We start from the raw sequence: 20,374 nt of genomic DNA on the forward strand, positions 1-20,374 counted from the left end.
TGCAAATGTATATGTATTCCTGCACAACAATCATCACATGAAATTGCATCAGTCATCAAGTACATAATATCATAAAAATGAGAAGGCATAAACTACTTATTACTGATAAAAAGGTGTTACAATGTTATATTAATTTCTCAAAATGAGTTACAAACTTTTCACTTCTACAAAAAGAACTCTCCCAATTACAAGTTGCAAGAAGAAAGTCTAGTAAGAACTAAGTTCAAAAATGAAGTTAAGACCATACTTATGATTTTTCCAAGTAGTCACAAGATAATAGGAATCCCAACCTCCTTGGTCGAACGCAACTAAAAACCCTACTTTTTAGGTCCCTAAAAGGCACTAAAAAGGCTCAAAAGTGGGGAAATGGTCAAACCATGACCATACATACCATAACAACACTTAAAACCATGCCTAGATATACTCTAAGAGTCCTAAAATGACGAGTAACCTCTCCTATATTTTCTCCCCATGTTTCCTAACTTATCTCAACTCCTCCCCTTTTCATAGCACACATGCCTTATATCCTTGGCACTTGTCATTATTTTCCAGTTACATCACTTTGACTTGGTTTATTGGCAACACATGTAATTATTCGTTCCATAAATAATATCTATTAAGTAATTTGTAATCCATCACTTGCTAAATATTTTTTCTTGCATTGATATTATCTATTAAGTGACCCATTATAAATCACTTAATAGATATCATTACATTGATAGAAAGATGCAAAGCAAAACATGTGATTATCCTATACCCACGAGGGTATTAGTGAAACAAGAAAATTGTTAAATGAAAAGCAAAAATGCCCATGTGCTTATCGGGCATACTAGAGTAACACAAACCCTAGGTTATACATTTCTTTTCTTTTGGCATTATCACTTTCATTTTGCTCTGTTGAATGTCGCCATGAGGATTGGAAGTTTTATTGGAGATTTTTCCAAATGCAGACCATGTCTTGATGTTGCCAAGCTTGGTAAGTCGTTGTTAAATACATCACTCCATATCACTATTTTAACCTTTGAGTTCTTTCCCTTGTCTCAAGTTTTTTGTCTTATCTTGGTCACTCTGAGATATTGGACCGTGCTTAGGGCTTTGTTGTGATTACTCATAGGTGCATATATGTTGCTCTTAGAAGGCTAATGGTTGTCGCTTTGAGGGCATGAATACTTCATAACTGTATATGCATTTTATGGATTCTCTGCTATTTCATGTTGAAGTTGCATTTGGTCTTTTGCTCTGATGGTTATCAAAAATCACTATCACTGTTATAGCCATTTCTATGTTTGTATCTCTCATATTCATGACTGAGACTCCATGTCTCGCATTCCCTTCTCGATGTTGCTACAAAATCTTGTTTTGTAACTTTTGTATTTTCTTTGTAACTGCTCCAACAGATTTATAATGCTTTATCTATGTGAAAAGTCATCAATTACTAAGACATGACTATCTCTCTTTGTACCTGTGCATCATATATACTTGTTGTTGTATCTCCTTTACTATCAAATACAGTCAACTGCTACTAGGACTGCTCCTTACATATTATTCTTTGAAGCACTGTATTTTATCAATGAATGTCACTCATTCTTTGAGCCAGGGCAGTGTTCTTTGCCTCGAGTCTTTCACTGTGAATAAGGATTTTTAAGTCTCATTGCTCTTTAAGAGTTGGGTTTGAAACCTTTTAAGGTGACTATATATACGTTGTCTTCTTGACTTTTTGTGATGATGATCAAGGGTTGTCAATATGATGCTTTTCTTTTCTTCATGACTTCAAAACCCTTATCAACCATTGGACTATCCATTGCTCGACTTGCCATTTATCATGATGGGCCCTCTTCAACTGTTCCTTGGGTTGTCATGTGCTAGGTATATTTTCAGTCCCTATTATTTCTTGATTTCTCTACGCTTGAAGACTTGTTTTAGGGTCATATTTCCTTTGCAGTACAAATTTGAGAAGGCTCATCTCCCATCTCGATGAAAGGACTCTCCAATGCTAGAAGACTCTGATTATATGATGGTATGTTGTACATTCCTGTGCATATCATGATTGTCATGCTTTAGTGGTGCAAGAGCACCTAGGACTTAGGCTAGTAGTCTTTTCTCAAATTTTGGCTCAAGCATCCGATCCACACCCTTCAACTCCTATCCTTCATTACCACCCTTTGATCTTGCTCATTCTATCCAAACCCATCTCTCAATCTTGATCAAAACTAAGGACATAAATGCAAAAAAAACAAAAACTCTTGACATGTCCATTCCTTTGGATCACACGATACTCATTACACCTATCCTTGCTTTATATTGCTATATATGGTCCCTGTGCTTAGATTAACATGCTATCCTATTGTGAGATAGCCCTTGAACATCACATAAGCCTCTGGTATCATTCATATCCATTCATGTCTCATCCATTCATTCTTTCGCTCAAAATCCCTTTTACCTTGCTAGGCACTAGGGTCAAACATTCAAAAAATCATAAAAATAATAAAATGTCTTGAAAAAATCTTAAAAATCATAAAATGTCCTGAAAAAAATCATTAAAAATCATAAAATGTCCTGAAAAAAAATCCTAAAAATCCTAAAATGTCCTGAAAAAAAAAAAAAATCCTAAAATATCCTAAATCTTAAAATGTCCTGGCATAATCCTAAAAATCCTAAAAATCATAAAAAGTCCTGAAAAAAACCTAAAAAATTAAAACATTTATAAAACCCTAAAAATCATAAAAATCCAAAAACATGTAATAAACATTGTGATGACACAAACACTTTAGATGAGCATGCAACTTTGCACTTCAACAAAATCATGACGTGACAAGATTACTATTGAGCAGGCATAACAACATTTGATCTACTTATCAAAACCAAACACATTAAATATGAACAAAAACCATTCGACATGAAACATATTGTTTGTTTGTTTGCTTATTTTCTTTTGATTGTTTCTGATTTTTCTTTTTTGGTGACATGTCTTTTAGCTTTTCTGAGATGTCTTTGACTAGAAATTTTTATCTCCAGGATGTCTTTGACTAGAAAGACGAGGATGGGGCATGTTCACCTGTTTGTTGCTTTTGGATTGTTCCTTAGTAATATGATGATTCATCTTAAGGCATGCTCATTTAAGACCATCAAGGACATAGTAGTGATGCAAACTAAGGCAATCCTTCTTGTCTGATGTGTTTTGTTTCACGCAATTGGTATGTCGATTCATTTGGGTTTGATCTATATCTAGATGAGTTTTTTCCATTTTTCATAATAAACTTGATGATGACTTTAGCACTTCAAAAGTATAAGAATTTTTATCACCTTTCATATACTCTTTCTCATCACTTTTCCCCTTTCATCTATCTTTTTCATCATCTTCTTCATTCTTCTTATTGCAGTGAGATCGATCAAACACTTTATCCAACGATCCATGTGTTTGAATCTTCAATCGCTTTATCAAAACAATCAACTTGATTCTTGCAATCGTAATGCCCCTGGATCAATCAATCAATCAATTCTTGGATCACCTTATCTTGCGTTATCATCAATCCCAATCAGCTTAATCAACTTATCAATCTGGCTATACTGTTCCTTTCCATTAATTGTTTGGTTATGCCTCATCAACAGTGCATTTCCATCAAATGTACATCTCAACTTAATCACTTGCGCAATATCAATCATCCAAGCTTCTCTTCTGCAATCTATCGAGAGATCAATCTCCATCAATTTGTTCGATCAATCTCTTGAGGAGGCATAACCAATCAATCATCACCCATACTAGGATATCTCTGGGGCATATATCGGTTGATTATTTTCTTTGAAACAATGCGACAAGCTACATTGTCTCAAAGAGGGGCAAAATGTAGACACATAAAAATTGCCATTAAAATGTCCTCATAATTAAACTTAATTTTTTTTCATCATTAGGTGGATCCTTATTATATAATATTCTTATTATCCATTATTATTCTTCATTGCATTATAATATTCATTCATCAATATATTATCTCATTTTTCATCATTATATCATAATATTATATTATTATTCATTTAATCCATTTGTATATTATATTATTAATCTTTTTCCAAATCTCTTGCATACCCAATGCATTCCCTATTTATAATATTTCACCTCTATCAATTACACTCACCTACGCATGTGGGATAAACACTTACAAATTTCAAAACCATCTTTTGTCCCACATTCATCCTACAACTTGGATCCACCCCAAGGATGTCTATAAAAACCCAACTCCTTTTTCGTTTGGGACCATCTAGCAATCTAGCAATTACTTTACTTTTTGCATTCTTCTCTTGCATTTCGCTTTTCTTTAGCTTTCTTTGCATTCATTATCTCGAATCTCCAATAAATCATAGCCTCTTGTGCACAGTGCTCTGAGAGCAAAAATCTAAAAAACACAAGACCTTGATTTAAGGAGTGCAATGGAGTAGTTTTTCGTAGCATGCATGTGTGTTTCTAGCTTAGATTTTTGTTTTGCAGGAAAACTTCATTGTTTGATTTTGGATCATTTGGATCTTCTTCCATAAGATCTCAGGTTGCATCTATAATATTGTCTACCCACACATATCTCATTACTATAGGCCACTTCTAAGGAAGTTGTAGAAATTGGAAGCTCATTCTAGGTAGGTGAATGAACATAGGTAGTTTTCCTTGCACAAGTGGCTTGATGTTGGTCATGTATGATAATTCTCTTATGCATTGTTGGTGAGATTTAATTCTCCTTACACTACAGTAGTTTGGTTGCTATTCTTATTATCAATCTCTTGTTCCCTTGTACATGTCAATATAGTTGTTTAATATGGAAGATGCTCTTGTTATTGTGTAAGATAAACATATATTTTCTACTAGTAGGTCATGCGGATCTCGATGGTTAGTTTAGTGGTGGTCATATGGATGGCCATTGGCTTGGAAGGAAACTATCCATCTTCTTAGGTATAGAAGTTGAATAGGCCACTATTGTCGTCTAAGGATAATTGTTAGTCCTCTTCCTAAAAGAAGAAGAATAAGGGGTGGGAGAGAGGTTTAATACAAAGTTAGTTAGAAAAAGCAATACATTTTCAAGATTATATAGGTAGAGAGGAAGAGCCATAGGAACCTATGAAATCTTAAAGAGTAAATTGGAGATATAGGTGACTATAGGGTTAATATAGAACCCTAAAAAATCACTAAATTTACTAACACATGGTGATACTAATTTGGAGATAGAGATGACTATAAGATTATTCTATAATCCCATAAACATATTAACTTGGAAATAGTCAATGAGATACTAAGTTGCATACCCTTCGCCAAGTTTTCACTCATTTGGGCTTTCCTTAGATATAAATCCATGTTATCTGTAATCTTGCTCATTGTATGTCTTGTTATTTATTTTATTCTTTTCTTATCTTTGCATACTTGATATTGCCATAGATTTATTAATTACACTAGGTCAGATTAGTGGAATTAATGTTAATTAAGCTAACTTAAAACAATCCATTGTTCATGAAACTCTAAGATTACAAATATAGATGTTCAAACCTTAAGTTTCCCATCATATTCAAAAAAGAAATTGAAAAAAAATTCTCTTCAAATCTTTGCTTTATAGAAATCCTTAATAAATTAATTTAAAAACTTCTACCCATTTCTATTGTTCATTTTTTTTCCCTTTTATATAATTTTATTTTGTACATACTTTTTACATATATTCCATTACATCATTTACAACAATTTTTCAATTTTATATTTCAAACTATATTTTCTTAAATTTATATAAGGATTCTCCTTAGTCTAATCTAAAGAGTAGAAACCATCTTCAAGATGGAACTATGTGGTCAAGCAAAGCCCATTATTATAAGCAATTAAAAACTGATTCAAGAAACGTTGGCCATTTAAAAATTTAGCTTAAATTCAACGCCTTGAATATTGATTTGTATTGAATAATAATAATCTTATCAAACATCACACCAAAACTTTGGTTCTCATCTAGAGAACAACACCATTTATACTATCTTTTACATGGGCAATAAAATCCATAAAAGAAAAAGAGCACAAATGACCGAACAATAATGCTAAGGAAAAGAAAACACCAAAACCACCTCCCCAAAAAATAAAATTAAAAGAATTGACCAAAGGCCATTCCAATATGCTTGCTTCCAAACACAAGAAAATTAAAAAGAAAACAAGTGTTGTCATTAATATCAAATTTAAATTTGTGGAGCACCAAATGTGGAATTCATTTCATTATTAAATTCATCTCAATTTAAATTTATGTAGTATTAAATTGAGAATTTATTTATATTTAATTAATACTAAATTTAAATTTGTGGAGCACTAGATTTAAAATTCATTTAATTATTGTAAATCTAATTTAAATTTATGAAGCATCAATTTGAAAATTTATTATTTATTTTCATTATAAATTCAAGTGTAATTAAATTCAATTCTATATTATTTACTTTTTTTACTATAAATTCAATTGTAACTAAATTTAATTCTCTATTAATTAATTTTATCAAATTTCCACAATTCATAAATTAGTTATATCAATTTCGTATTATTTAATTATTTCATAATAAACCCAGTTATAATTAAATTAAATTCTAAATTATTTAATTTTTGAAAAATAAACTTAATTATAATTAATTTCAATTATATAATTTTTTATTTTTTTACTATAAACCCAATTGTAACTAAATTCAATTATGGAAAGTAGGTGAAACATTACTTTTTTTTTTTTCTTAAAACTCCAATCACAACAAAATCCTTTGAAACATTATAAACCCCTTTTAAAAAAACTCCAATCACAACAAAATCCTCTATAACTGAGGCTTGGCCCTAGGGAGTGTCTCCCACCATCGACACCAGGCCTAATTATGCCTTTAAAATAGATAAATATTGCATGGAAACCAATCTCTACCTTGGCAAAACCACCAGGATTCGAAAAAGATGGAGGCCTTGCTAAACACAAATTGCGTAGGAAAAATATACATTTGATATTGGTGACCTCAACGCAGGTAGGAAAACGTTAACACAAACCTAAATTTAAAAAAATCAGTATCATTTAAGTAGCTTAGCCTCGGAATGTGGTAAGCATTCCATGAAAATGAAATTATAAAAATGCCCATCAGATTAAGCAAAGGCAAAGTACTTGATGGACACCTTGCAGTTATGGTTGCCAAATCAAATATTTATAAAAGATGTGCCCAATCCAAACCTGGAGAGTTTTTCGACATAGGGACTGTTAAATTTGCTTATTGAAAACGCGAGATTTGAAGCTTTTTTTCATCAAATTTGATGCATATTCGAGGGTATTATAAGCCAGGCTTCTGAAGGCATGTTTTCGTGAAGAATTTGGCGATCCAGAGCGGCCATAGTATGCAGGTCGGTGGGCTCTTTGAGCTTTATTCCGTTCGCGCTTTATTGGCATTTTTGTGGGGTTGACTTTGGACTTTTAAAATCAAACCCCAGGTTTGTTATTTTGCTTTTAAATTTTTTTGTATCGGTCATGATGACTTTTTGGCTTGGGGGGTTGGATTGCTCCGAGGCCTGCTGAAATGGGTTTTCTTTAGGTCGTAGAAATGTGTTTGTATTTGTGAATCTTGCCAGGGCTTGAAGATTTTTGGATGGGTTTTTGTTTGGTTGGGGACTTGAATTGGCTTTTCATTGCCTAGGGTTTCTTGTGATTGAAGTTTTTAGTTTGTTGTCGTTTATTGTTGTTAATACTGTTCGAATAGATGGAATTAGAAACTGGCATTTGAAGTGCGCGTGGTTGGAGATAGATCATTTTGATTAGGGTATGCAAATTGCTGCCATTCTATTGTTTTCCTTTTTTCGCGTTTGATTGTAAAATAGGCTATTTTCTCTGTTGGCTCTTACCGTCGCCTAGGATTTTGAAGGGTTTTGAGCTCCCTGTTACAAATTATATTTAAATAATTCAGATTAACACATGTAGAATGCTTCCTGAATGATGGGCACAGCCATTGTGGCAATAAATATGGTCTATTTGAAAGGCAAACGGTTTGTTCTATGCTAATGTATTTGAAATTCACGTGATTGTTATTTCTGGATTTTGTTCATATCTGTATATAATTTGAAGCTTGTCAACAATCTCTTTTTATGTGTTACATCTTGTAGTTAGGCCGTCCTCTTGCTCAGGACTGCCTGCTTTGATGTTGTTTTTGCGGTATCTACAGTGATTGTCAAACACCTGATGGAGTGAATGGTCTATGTTCTTTGAAGATCATTCCTTCTCGCTTTTCCTCCTCCGCCCATTTTCCCATGAAATTTGTGTAAAATATGATGAACAGGGAGAAGACATTGGATAAGATGAGTTCTTTTCCATCTTTCTTTCACTTAAAACTTCTTCAATATTTCTTTACAACATCATTTTTTGTCATTTCCTTGGTACAAGTGGAAACTTTGTTGTGGTGAAGGGGATTTAACCCAGTTCTTATTCTTTTGGTGTGATTATTTAGCTTTTTACACCCTAAGTTCTTTAACAACACAATCTCACCACGAGTTTTTTCACATTAAAACCTCAGTGCATCTCCTCTTCTGTTGAGGGAGATTCTCTCTGGCTCACACCTGTTAAGTACCCCTATATTTCTGTTACGTCAAATCTCCTTTGACCGGATAGAACCTATGGGTATAATCCCTTGATCTATTCAGTTGGTATGTTTCGGTTTACCAAGTTTCTTGATAAAATAAAAATACCTCAATCAAATCTCAAAATGTCAATTTGTATTTAAGTTCCGTGGTTATTTATTTTAGCTATTCACTCAAAATGCTGGTAGTTTAGTAGGTCATTTAAAGGGAGTAATGAAATAATTGCTCTTCATATTTCATATGATAATGATTTTTTGCTCTCTTTAGCCAGGCAATTTGGTTGGAAGAAGGAGACCAGCCAGGACGTTTCTCCTTAATTACTACTCTTTATTTCCTAGAACATCATGAACAGAGGGAGGTCAAATCGAAAGCGGAATCAGGATTTGGAACTGAGGCTAGGCCACTCTAATTCAGACAAGGGAAGAGCATTGACCACCATGCAAAACATTGCGTTAAGCAATGTTATAGTTGTTGAAGATGATGACGATGTCATTCATATGTCATCCTCAATGGTTTCCATTCATCATGAAGTTCAGGCATCATCAATGGTCTTACAAGTATGTCTGAGTTATTACTCACTCTATTATTTTAATGTGATAACTACCAGCGATGGGAGGCATTCCTTAATTATTATTTAAAGCTTATACGTGGTCAAACTGAGAAATTACAGTTGGATTCTTAGGAATGTTTAGATGTTCATAGTGATTGGCTCTGTATTGTGTATGTCTCCATGATTTGGAATTCCTTCTGAAAGGCAATATTTACTTCTTTGTATTTGACCAGGTTAGAAATTCAGCTCCTCGGCGTTCTCTTCGAGTGCAACCAGCTTTGAGTGACGAGGATTTAGAGCTTCGACTTGCAGTTGGAGGTGCATTCATATACCTTGATATGCATAATGTTATTGATAACCTTGATATGCATAATGTTATTGATAAGTTAGACAGTAGTCTGAAGATTCTTCATCATTGAAGGAATGTGATATCGAATATGTTTACTAGATTAAAATAGATTGTAGTTGGGGAAAGAAAAAGGTTACCTAAGGAGGATTACAAATACCCATGGATTGGATTCTTTTATAAAATGAAACATTAGAAAATAATAGTGCTCTTGAAGGATAAGATTCTCTATTGTTTACATGCCTGAAAGAAATGGGATTATGCAAAACTGAAACCTCTATAATATTGACTATTGTTAATCTAGAATAGAATATTATGTACATGGTTAAAAGACACACTCATGGTGGAATTCAAAAATTGTATAGGTGCAAAATGTGCAAATTGTGGTTGAGAAAACTAAATATGCTGGTAAAGTATTATGTGCAACATGCCAGTGCTCTATGACAGAAATTTATATACCAAATTGAATCACTTTTCAATTATCTATACCCCTACTTTTACTTGTAAGAGTTTAGACGATAGTATCAATGTGAGTAAATAAACTAGAATATCTCTTAGCAAATCTGGTGTGGGTGCAATTTGAAAGCAATTAAGATAGAATAAATTATAAATTGAAAACTACACAAATTAATATAAAGTTTTGTTACATGCATCTTAGTTCTTGTTTCTGCTCTCTATTTGTACACCGCACTCCCATTCCATGATCAAGAAATCTGAAATCCTTATTAACTGCACTCCCATTCCATGATCAAGAAATCTGAAATCCTTATTAACTGCACTCCCATTCCATGATCAAGAAATCCTTATTCACCTCTCTCCCATTCCATGTGATCAAGAAATCCTTATTCCATGATCAAGAACCTGTTAACATAGCAAAAAACAAAAGCACATAGCGCTTTTATTTTGTTATGTACTTAATTTATATGTTTGTGCAAATTATAGCTTTTTTTTAATATATTTTATAAAACCATGCGCAAACCATACTGAAACTGGGTTTAGAAGATTGGTGAACTGCTATATCTGAACCTAACTGGCAACCTAGGTGATATGTGTTATTTTAACATGAACTATCTCCCGACCCTTGAAACATTTTGGAAGGTTAGCTTGATTAGACAGGTCTGCAAGAAAACATCTATTCAAGCATCTTCTCATCTTGGTTTATTGCAGAAAATATTCATGCGTACCTACAGAGAATGTTCCTTGGACATACTATTCCTAAAATTTAAATTTATTTAAGATTGTCTTGATTAAGTGGAACAAGATGTTTGAGATACCCAAGCTATCCTGAAACTGGGTGTTAGAAATTGGTGAACTGCTGTACCTGAACCCGAACTGGAAATTTAAATGTCATGTTGTATCTCAACAAGAACTATCTCCTGACTCGTAAAAATTCTATAAGGTTATCTTGATTATAGAGGTCTCCTACAAAACATCTGTTCAAGCCTCTTCTCATCTTGTTTTGTTGTGGAAAACATTTATACATACCAACAGAGAATGTTACTGGACACCCTACTCAAAATTTAAATTGATTGACTTGTTTCAATAGAACAAGATGTTCCCACCTTATTAGGTTAAATATAGTTTTTATATATTTAATATTTTATATGTTCATATCCAAGCCATACTGAAACTGGGTTAAAAAGATTCATGAACTGCTGTACCTGGATCCTAAGTGGCAACATATGCATTATGTGGTATTTCGACATGTACTATCTCTCGACTCTTAAAATGTTTTGCTAGGTTAGCTTGATTAGACAGGTCCCCAAGAAGACATCTGTTCGAGCATCTTTGCATTTTTCGTTGTTGTAGAAAATATTCATGCATACCCAGTAAGAATAGTACTTGGACAAACTATCCTAAATTGATTGAAGTCTATCTTGATTCAGTGGAACAAGATTTTCAAGCCTTATTGGCACTGCATTGTCTTTAATTGGTAACAGACGCATTGGGCTAATTTCTATTTCATTGATGTTTCCGCTACGAAAATTAATGATTCATGGGATCCAGCTTCGTTGGGTACCATTTCTAAAAAATATCTTTTTCTTTTTCTTTTGAATCATCCAGCAGATAAGAACATTCCTCATTGCCTTGTCAATTCTCCCCATAATTGCTTCATCATCCCACAGGAAGTCCTTCTGATAACAAGAATACCAGACAACTTGTAACACAAGACTCAGATTTTGCAATCACATAAAACCCTTGAATCGTTGATCATCTCTACATCAGGCAGATAGTGTGCTGTGAAAGTTGACTCTTTTAAAATATAATAGCCAAAACTCAAGCCCTTTGCCCTATTTTTCTCAATTCTGTTCTTTGTGCTATTTGTGTGGATGGTAGTCCCTGTTGACATTGATATAACACTAATGTGCAGGTCTGAATATATATCCTCTGAAAGGCTTCTTGTTTGTGCTTTGTTCTGATCTGCAAGTGTAAGCCCTCCAGCAATAAACTCTTGCTTTTGCTCATTTGGCTGCCATGATTGGTTAGGGAATGGGAAGCCCGGGTATTAGTAAAATCAATTCCTGAAAAATATTGAAGATAGTTGCATTTACAAAGCTTCAAAGGCCATAAGAACCTCTGAACCAGACAAAGGGTCAACCCCCTTTGGCCAGCACAAAGTCTGGGCAAACCGATACTCTTAAAGCTTTATTAGTTGATAACCAAAAAATTTCTAACTAACCAAGTAGGCAAATGTAGCCATGAGGATTTTGACTGACAAAAGAAATCTTTGAAGGCATTCAACAAATTCAATTTGTAACTGTCTAGAAATCCTCAAAAGTGTTAAACAAGAAACCTATCTGTAATTGCAGATGCTATTAAATTGTCATATTATGTAAGAAACATTATTGTGATTGTCAGCCCAACCATGGGCCCATCTTCAAAGGACCAGAATTAACTGATCTTATAGTTTTATTGAGAATCAAATCTGCAGGAAGGATACTCAAATAAGTGTGGAAAGCTGCTAAGAAAATAGGATGCATATTTTAACAGGGACTATTGGCATCAGGAGCCCAGTTTAGAGGTAAATAACATTCTCCAAGAGATATCACAGTAAGGAAAATAATAAAACCTTGACTGTGAAGGCTTGAGGTTAACGGACGGCATCTTAAAAGCATGTAGACAAACAACTGCTAGGATCTACACTTGGAGGAAGTTAGTCTCAACAGAAGAAAAACGCCCACTACTACAAGAAAGACTAGCAGAGAGGTTCAAAATTGGGCATGTTGTGATAATTTTATTTCTGAAGTAATTACTAATGTAACATTTTGTATTGCCATGGATTTGAGACAAATCTTTGCCCTAGCTTTTAACCTTGCTATATTTGTGAAAGAATTGTACGAGCTAGTTCTACTGTAGCCAAACACGAAATGTATCGCATTTACCAAGTGAAACATATGTATCAATGTAAATTTCTGGTAAGACTGACACGGCCAAATATTCCAAGTGTGGAAGCCTGCTAAGAAAATAAAGGTGCATATTTTAACAGGGACTGTTGGCATCAGGAGCCCAGGTTAGAGGTAAATAACAATCTCCAAGAGATATCACATAAGAAAAATAATAAAACCTTGACTGTGAGGCTTCAGCCTACTGGATGGATTCTTAAAAACATTGAGACAAACAACTTCTAGGATGTTGCCAATGCTACACTTCGAGGAAGTTAGATTCAACAGAAGAGAAATGCCCGCTACTACAAGAAACACTAGCAGAGTGGTTCAAAATTGGGCTTGTTATGATAATTTATTACTACAAGAAACACTAGCAGAGTGGTTCAAAATTGGGCTTGTTATGATAATTTACTACTACAAGAACACTAGCATAGTGGTTCAAAATTGGGCTTGTTATGATAATTTACTACTACAAGAACTAATTTAACATTTTGTATTGCAATGGTTTTGAGAACAAATCTTTGCCCTAGCTTTAACCTTGATATATTTGCGAAAGAATTGTATGAGCTAGTTCTACTGTAACCAAATATGAAATATATTGTATTTACCATGTGAAACTTATGTATTGATGTAAATTTCTTGTAAGACTGACACGACCAAATATTCTTTTGTAAGATATCAGATTGTACTCTTTGTTTTTCAGTAGCCAATGAGAGTTAAGTTTAGGTGCTTTTTACCCCTTTTCAGAACTTTTTCCTTCTGTTTTTGTCTTTGCTCTCCTTTACACACGAACAACAACACCTCTGCAATTATTTTTTGATTCATTATAATACCATGCAACAGATTATATTAACTCAATTAAAAATGCAATCCATCCAAATAATGTTCCCTCCTAATATAAAATATTTAAATATCAACTAATTTTCGAGCGTGTGTGTATAATATCTGTATTTATATGTAGTGACACACATATATACTAAGTATATGTGGAGAGTATTCAAATAATAAACTTTACCTCGTAGATATTGTAGATATCTAGTTTATCTATATAGTAGCTCTTTTTAAGTTTTGAAACCATTGGTTATTTTTCAGATTGTGCCTTTTCTGATGCTTGCCCAGGAACTTCATCTCAAGTTGATGTAACAAGGATTTCATCTGACCGAAATGTTTGTCGCGAACGTAATCCAGCACCAAGTTGTACAATTAATATTGTTGATGATGGTGATGATGATTTAACTCCTTATAAGGTAAGAAATGATAACTCTGTTGTTTTAGTGGGATATTTATAATATTGTCCCAATTTTAGAGTTAAAGTTCTATTGATCTAGTAACAATCTCTTTTTACAATTGTGATGTAATATGCAGTATGCAAGTATAGTTTTGTCATTTATGTATATGTTTGTAAAATTTGAGGATCCCATCTTGATTTTCTGCACGTTTTCTGGGATGTTAAGGATATTAGTTGTGAGAAATTATTGATCTGCTCCCATCTTGGTTGATATGCTTAAATTTACATTATTGTAGTTTTTGAGGTGACATTTTATTCACAACAAAATTCCCTCAGTATATTCCCTTGATATTCACAAAACATCGATATCACCTGTGTGTTTTCTTTTGAAATATGGCTCCATCAAAATCTTAAATCACTTATTTTAAGAAAAGGAGCTTGTCTGATATAATATGTAATGTCCCCTTTTGGGATATACCTGATTTTTTCCCAAAAATAGCAATTCCAACAATACAATTCATTTACAAGGAATATTCTATAAATTAATCATACAATTGTTATAAAACTTGGAGAAAATTGTAATTAATCAACAACAAATATTATGATGATAGATAATCCCTATAGAATACAAAATATCCTAAGTGTATTTGGATCCATTTCATAGTTATTCCCAACAGGCAACCATATTATGAAATTCGATGGGAAAGCCTGATAGGGTGCTGGGAGGTTGTCCTCCTCAATCAAGCCCGAGGGCACCGAATGAGTCTCTGAGTCATTCGGACCCTTGGCCCTAGATATTGGCACATCCATCTTGGGGTTGGCAAACTTGATGAGGGATCCAGTACTGCTGCATCTCCGTATCAAACATTTCACATTGATTCCAAATATGATTGCTGATGGAAATCAGATAGATAATTAGTAATCTTATATTTCTTGTTAGGATGCACTATCTTGCTCAACCAAGCCCAAGGGCATGGAATGAGCCTCCAAGTCATTTGGCCCCTTGGCCCACAAGTATGGCAGGACCTCCAGTCCATCCAACTCGGGGTGGCATGCTTGATGAAGGAAAACCAGTGCTGCTGCATCTTTTTAACAGATTTATATTGAGACAAATAAATAAATAAATACAATAATACTTGCACTAACTTTCCTTATTATTGTATACCACTGTTCTTTTATTGCTGAACTCGTTTCCAAACGAAAGCTTGGTGATTTGATTTCACTTGATTGATGGATTGCTGTTGAATGATTGATTGATTGAATGAATTCCTTTGATTGTATAATTTGAAATTTTGAGGTATTGGTGAGTGATGATTAAGTGATTGTTGATTAGATGATTGATGAGTGATGCTGTAATGAATGCTGGTTTGATATATTGGTGAATGATTTGCTGATTGAGTGTTTGCTTGATTTGGTAATTGATGATTGCTTTTGTGGATTCATGAGTGATGATTGATAAGTGATCCTTGAATGCTTGGAATGATTTCTCCTTTATACTTGATTGGTTGAAGGGTCACCACCTTTCATAAGAATTGAGTCACTACCCTCCATTGCTGGCTTTTTTTTTTATATTAAACTTACAAAAAGTATAGCTTCAGCAGTAACGTGAGGTCATGCCTCAAAACCAACAATCCTGACCTACATAGATCTGATCGATGACTACTAACAGTTTTGCATGCACATTATAAACAGCACAATCCTATACTTAGCCTATTCTATGATGTGTCCAAGCAAAAATAGTATACATAGATAATGTTCATGTTCGAACAAAAAGGACCAAACAGCATCTCAACACTCATGAAGATGATCCTGACAGGGCTCCATCCAAGCTGTCCACCCCAAAGGGCCTTCCATCCAGATTGTCTTCCTTCCCTCATGCGGCTGAGTCAACATTTGGATCTGTTCCATTGTTGGGTTTTTGGCTTTCCGAATCTCAGCACCAAGATTCTCCATTGCAGTGGCAAAAGAGGTGTGGTCTCCTGCAACCCGCCTCCATTCAAATCCATTCTCCAGCTCATATATGAACATAGTAACGTGACCATCTTTGAGAAACCGCAGAAATTTGTTCTTCTCTATCCTCATAGTTATAGAGACCTGCAAAATAATTTAATGAAGAGTGAGTCCACAAAATGACTCAGTAAGGGCCCTAGTATTACCTTGGAATTTATCTTCATTTCTAATTTTCCAAATGTACCATAAGATATCAGTAGAAAGAATATGCCAAAATAGATTAGTATCTTTTTTCAAACCATGGATGCAACCAGTAAGAACTTCCATAATATTAACCTGGTTAGGAATAGAAATGCCAAACATCAACCAGATTTCTTTAGCAATAATACACTCAAAGAAGATGTGTCTAACAGATTCAGGCACTATACATATCTTGCACATATCAATATTGGATTGATCTTTCCTGAAAGGAAGCTTGTTAATTAACATCGGCCATTTAAAACATTTTTTCTTAGGAACAATAGGACTGTTCCATAATCCTATGAATACTTTCTGCCACTGCTTTAAAGATAAATCTGCATACCACAAAGTATTAGCATGATTGATAATAGACTCATCATAAGAGAGAGTATTATAAACAATGATAGACTTAACATTAGAAATAAGGATATCATTATTCCATTTATAAGCAGAAAATCTGGTATAACTTATTATCCACATTACAATTTTTAGGCAACTGAAGAATAGCTCAAGCATTTTTAACCATATCGTAACTTCTTTTTTGGGAAGCCGGAAGGTCATACTTAGCACTAAGTGCTTCGCAACTCCTAAGCATATCACTATCAATAATGTCTGTAAAGCAACAAATACATTTGTTAGCCCATGCTTTGGCAGAACAGCTTTGTGTAAGTGCAAGAGATTTGGAGGAGTGGAAAAGGTTCCACCAGATAGATCTCTCTCCATGAATGTGATCATTGTTGCTGGCCCTACTATTGGTGATGAATGGTCTAACTATTTCCCAAGCTCTCCAGATAGATTTAAAGACACGCGAACCCTGTATTGAGACTGGGAAACCTCCAGCCACCAGGTCACAAAAGGGTAAAGACTTCCAAGATTTAGCCCCCTTAAGTACAGCCCTCATAATGTTGCTTCTGACCAAGACTTTCCATGGTTCACTGCCTTCAAACGCCTGAAAGATCCATTTTGCAGCAAGTGCAATCCCTTGGAGTCTTAGATCCTTTAGTTCGAGCCCTCCCAATCTCTTCTCAATATGACACCAACACCATTTAATTGAATGTATCTTATTGTTTCTTTTCCCATCAGACCATAAGAACTTCCTTATAACTTTTTGGATTTCAAGGATCTGATAGTTACAAAACATCCAGACAGATGAATACTAAATGCTGTATGAAGATATAATCTTTTGACAAACTTGCACTCTGCCAGCAAACGACAGATATTCCACTTATTTAATTTCTTTTCTATTTTACCTCTAACCCATATCCACATTTTCTTTTGAGAAGGGGAGATAGAGAAGGGTATCCCCAGGTATCTGACAATCTTGTTAGGACCCCCCATTGGAACCCAAATTGCTGTAACCAATCCGGAGGGTCCTCTCTCCACCCAAGCAAGGTGGATTTAGTTTGAGAGATTTTGTCCCCTGAGATCTCACCGAGGAACTTGATTTTGCTTTCAAGGGCTTCCATGTTCTGCTTGGTGAGTTCTACAAATAATGCAGTATCATCTGCAAACTGAATATTAACCAAATCTCACCCATCAGGGAGCACAAATAAATCATTTTTCAAATTGATCTCCCTTGGATGTCCTCCTCAAATAAAACCTTCTTCCTTTCATATCTCATGTTTGAGGGAGTCACAACTCTTGATTTCATGCCTTTTGACCATTCATTAAACTTAATTAAATTTTAATTATATTATATTTTATTTTTATTTTTATAATTAAAATTATAATAATTAAATCCTATTTCAAAAAGGGGACATTACATAATAATAGGAGAAGATACAGAAAAGGTGTTGAGATTCTGCACTGGAATGAGAGTCAATAGCTGAGGCATTTTCCTTCAAAATGGTTGAAACTCAAAGTTGTTGACTGTATGCTATGCCATGCAATTGGTGATGTTGAAACCCAGTAGGTATCCCATATAGTAGTTCCACCTTCCAGTGATAACTAATATCAGTCCTAATAAACTGCATACAGCCAGAGTTCTATCTGTGGAAATCAAATAGCTATCAGTATTGTGGTATCTTGAGGAAGACAAACTGAAGCATGCTTGGGACAAATTTTCTTCCACAAAGTTGTCTATTAAAACAGTAACTTTTAATCTTAAAAATTCCAGTACGTGTCATGCTTGCTGCTATGCTATGTATTGATCTAAAGGTTGTTGCGAAGTATATATACATCTACCATTCTTACCAGTTTATGTTTCTCTCAGATTATTGGTCATGTGGTACTTGAGCTTGAGGTAACTTTGATAATGCACTTGCATCTGTAATGTACAATGAACATATATTCACTGCCTTTTATGCATTTTAGTCCATATTCGAGTTTATAAATATATCTGTTTCCTTTCCAATAACTGCCTGGAACATGTTATGTTTGAAATCAACTTTAATGCTTATGTGACAATGATCTCAATTCTGCTGATACAGATTCTTATAATATAGGTTCTCTCGATTTGTCACTCTTTTTCTGTTTTTTTTTTTATCAAACCAAGAACATTATTTTTGCAGTGTTGTTACAAGTGACACTAATTGTGATTATCTTTTAGACACTATTGTCTGAAATTTGCCGTTTGATCATACTCTATTGTAAAAGTGTTTGCAAACATTGGTTGCAGTTTATTCTGTCTTGAAATGTTGGACAATGTTTTTACCACAAGTAGAAGTTCCAAATTAGCCAAAACAACTAATTTTCTGGGCATATTCAACCAGGCTTAAAACATAACATTCATTTTTGTCATGATAATTTGGGTTCCAATATACTTCATAAATCATTTATGTACTATTTATGTTCTTATTTGTCATGATTGCTTGTGTTGTTCAGATTTGTTTTTGTACACCATTTATGCACATCTTTTGTGTCGTGAATTTTCTTTAGCAAATAATGCCATACCAATTTTAACTGATGGAAAACTTTATTAGATATGTTCTCACAAATGTGAATGTCTTCTTATTTCATGTTTATTGACATCCTTTTTTCTTATAATATATGTTAGTTTATAGGATGTTTTATGTTCTGGTTTAATTCTGGTTTCTTGTTTCTATTTTGTTAATGAAGATTTATTTTTCTGCTTGTATCTTTTTCATATGCAGAGGAGGAGGCAAGGGCTTGCGTCAAGCAGCAATAATCCACCTGTTCAAGTAAATGAATTGAATCTAAATTGCCCCATATGTATGGATTCAATGAAGGAGGAGACTTCTACTGTCTGTGGACATATTTTCTGTAATAGTTGCATTTTAAGTGCAATCCAATTTCAGAAGAAATGTCCAACTTGTCGCAGAAAACTGACAGACAAAAATATACACAGAATCTACCTTGATAGCCACACTACATAATTTATTTGTAGAGGCGCTCACATTTTGGAATTTGGTTGATGAACGCTACCTTACCATAAGTCTCTCTATATGGCCGAGGGTAATATATAAAGGGATAATGGCTAACAAGTGTCTTCTGATGTGTTCACCTAAGAAGCCAAAGTTGATAAATGGTGCAAATGTTTTTATTCATTTTCTACAGACAAAATTGCAATTACAGCAAGGGCTTCCATCTTTTATGTACTGTTAAAAAATTAGTTCTCAGGTTTTCCATGATTTTCTGAAGACTTGGGACTGTTGTCCATGTTTTCTATGGTTGTCCATGTTGATGAATGTTACCTTTACACATAGGTCACAGCTGGGCTGAGGGTAATATGTAAAGGAATAGCTAACAAGTGTCTTCTGATGTGGTCATCCGAGGAGGACCAAAGATGATAAGTGGTGCAAATGGTTTTATTCATTTTCTAGAGATGAAATTGCAATTATGGCTCAGGGCTTTCATGCTTTTGGTTGATCTGTTATAAAATGAGCTCCCAGGTTATTGATGGGTTTCTGAAGACTTGGGCTAATTGCCTGCTTTTTCTATGAATTTTTTGAAGTGTTTTTGGGATAAAGGGGCACATGCAGTTTCTTTGAACATTTATTTTAATGCACTTATTTGTGGTGTTTACTCTTTTTGAATTGATGTGGCTTTTGTAGATCTTCATAGCATCCTGTTTGTGTCTGCATTTTTTGTGCCATGATATCCTGTTAGTGTATAGAATACAGTT

General features: G+C 34.0%; 1 protein-coding gene across 10 annotated transcripts; it reads left to right on the top strand.

Moving 5' to 3' along the window:
- Window positions 1-6,840: 6,840 nt before the first annotated feature.
- LOC131030982 (uncharacterized) lies at window positions 6,841-20,111 on the top strand. 10 transcript variants are annotated; one of them, XM_057961973.2, is made up of 5 exons: window positions 6,841-6,999; window positions 8,858-9,147; window positions 9,374-9,458; window positions 13,965-14,119; window positions 19,383-20,111. In XM_057961973.2, exons 2-5 carry the CDS (start codon window positions 8,935-8,937, stop codon window positions 19,623-19,625), a joined length of 696 nt encoding a protein of 231 aa, XP_057817956.1. In that variant the 5' UTR covers window positions 6,841-6,999; window positions 8,858-8,934; the 3' UTR covers window positions 19,626-20,111. The 10 variants fall into 10 exon arrangements, with proteins under 10 accessions (XP_057817956.1, XP_057817954.1, XP_057817957.1 ...); XM_057961971.2 differs by having other exon boundaries at window positions 8,862-9,147; XM_057961974.2 differs by lacking the exon at window positions 6,841-6,999 and adding an exon at window positions 7,010-7,453.
- The last annotated feature ends 263 nt before the right edge of the window (window positions 20,112-20,374 follow it).

The sequence above is a fragment of the Cryptomeria japonica genome, chromosome 9, assembly GCF_030272615.1.
Source record: "Cryptomeria japonica chromosome 9, Sugi_1.0, whole genome shotgun sequence".
Taxonomy (NCBI): Eukaryota; Viridiplantae; Streptophyta; class Pinopsida; order Cupressales; family Cupressaceae; genus Cryptomeria; species Cryptomeria japonica.

Coding starts and splice junctions, on each gene's coding strand:
- LOC131030982 (XM_057961973.2), top strand. CDS start 8,935: ATGAACAGAGGGAGGTCAAATCGAAAGCGGAATCAGGATTTGGAACTG. Junction 9,148..9,373: donor CATCATCAATGGTCTTACAA/GTATGTCTGAGT, acceptor GTATTTGACCAG/GTTAGAAATTCAGCTCCTCG. Junction 9,459..13,964: donor GCTTCGACTTGCAGTTGGAG/GTGCATTCATAT, acceptor GTTATTTTTCAG/ATTGTGCCTTTTCTGATGCT.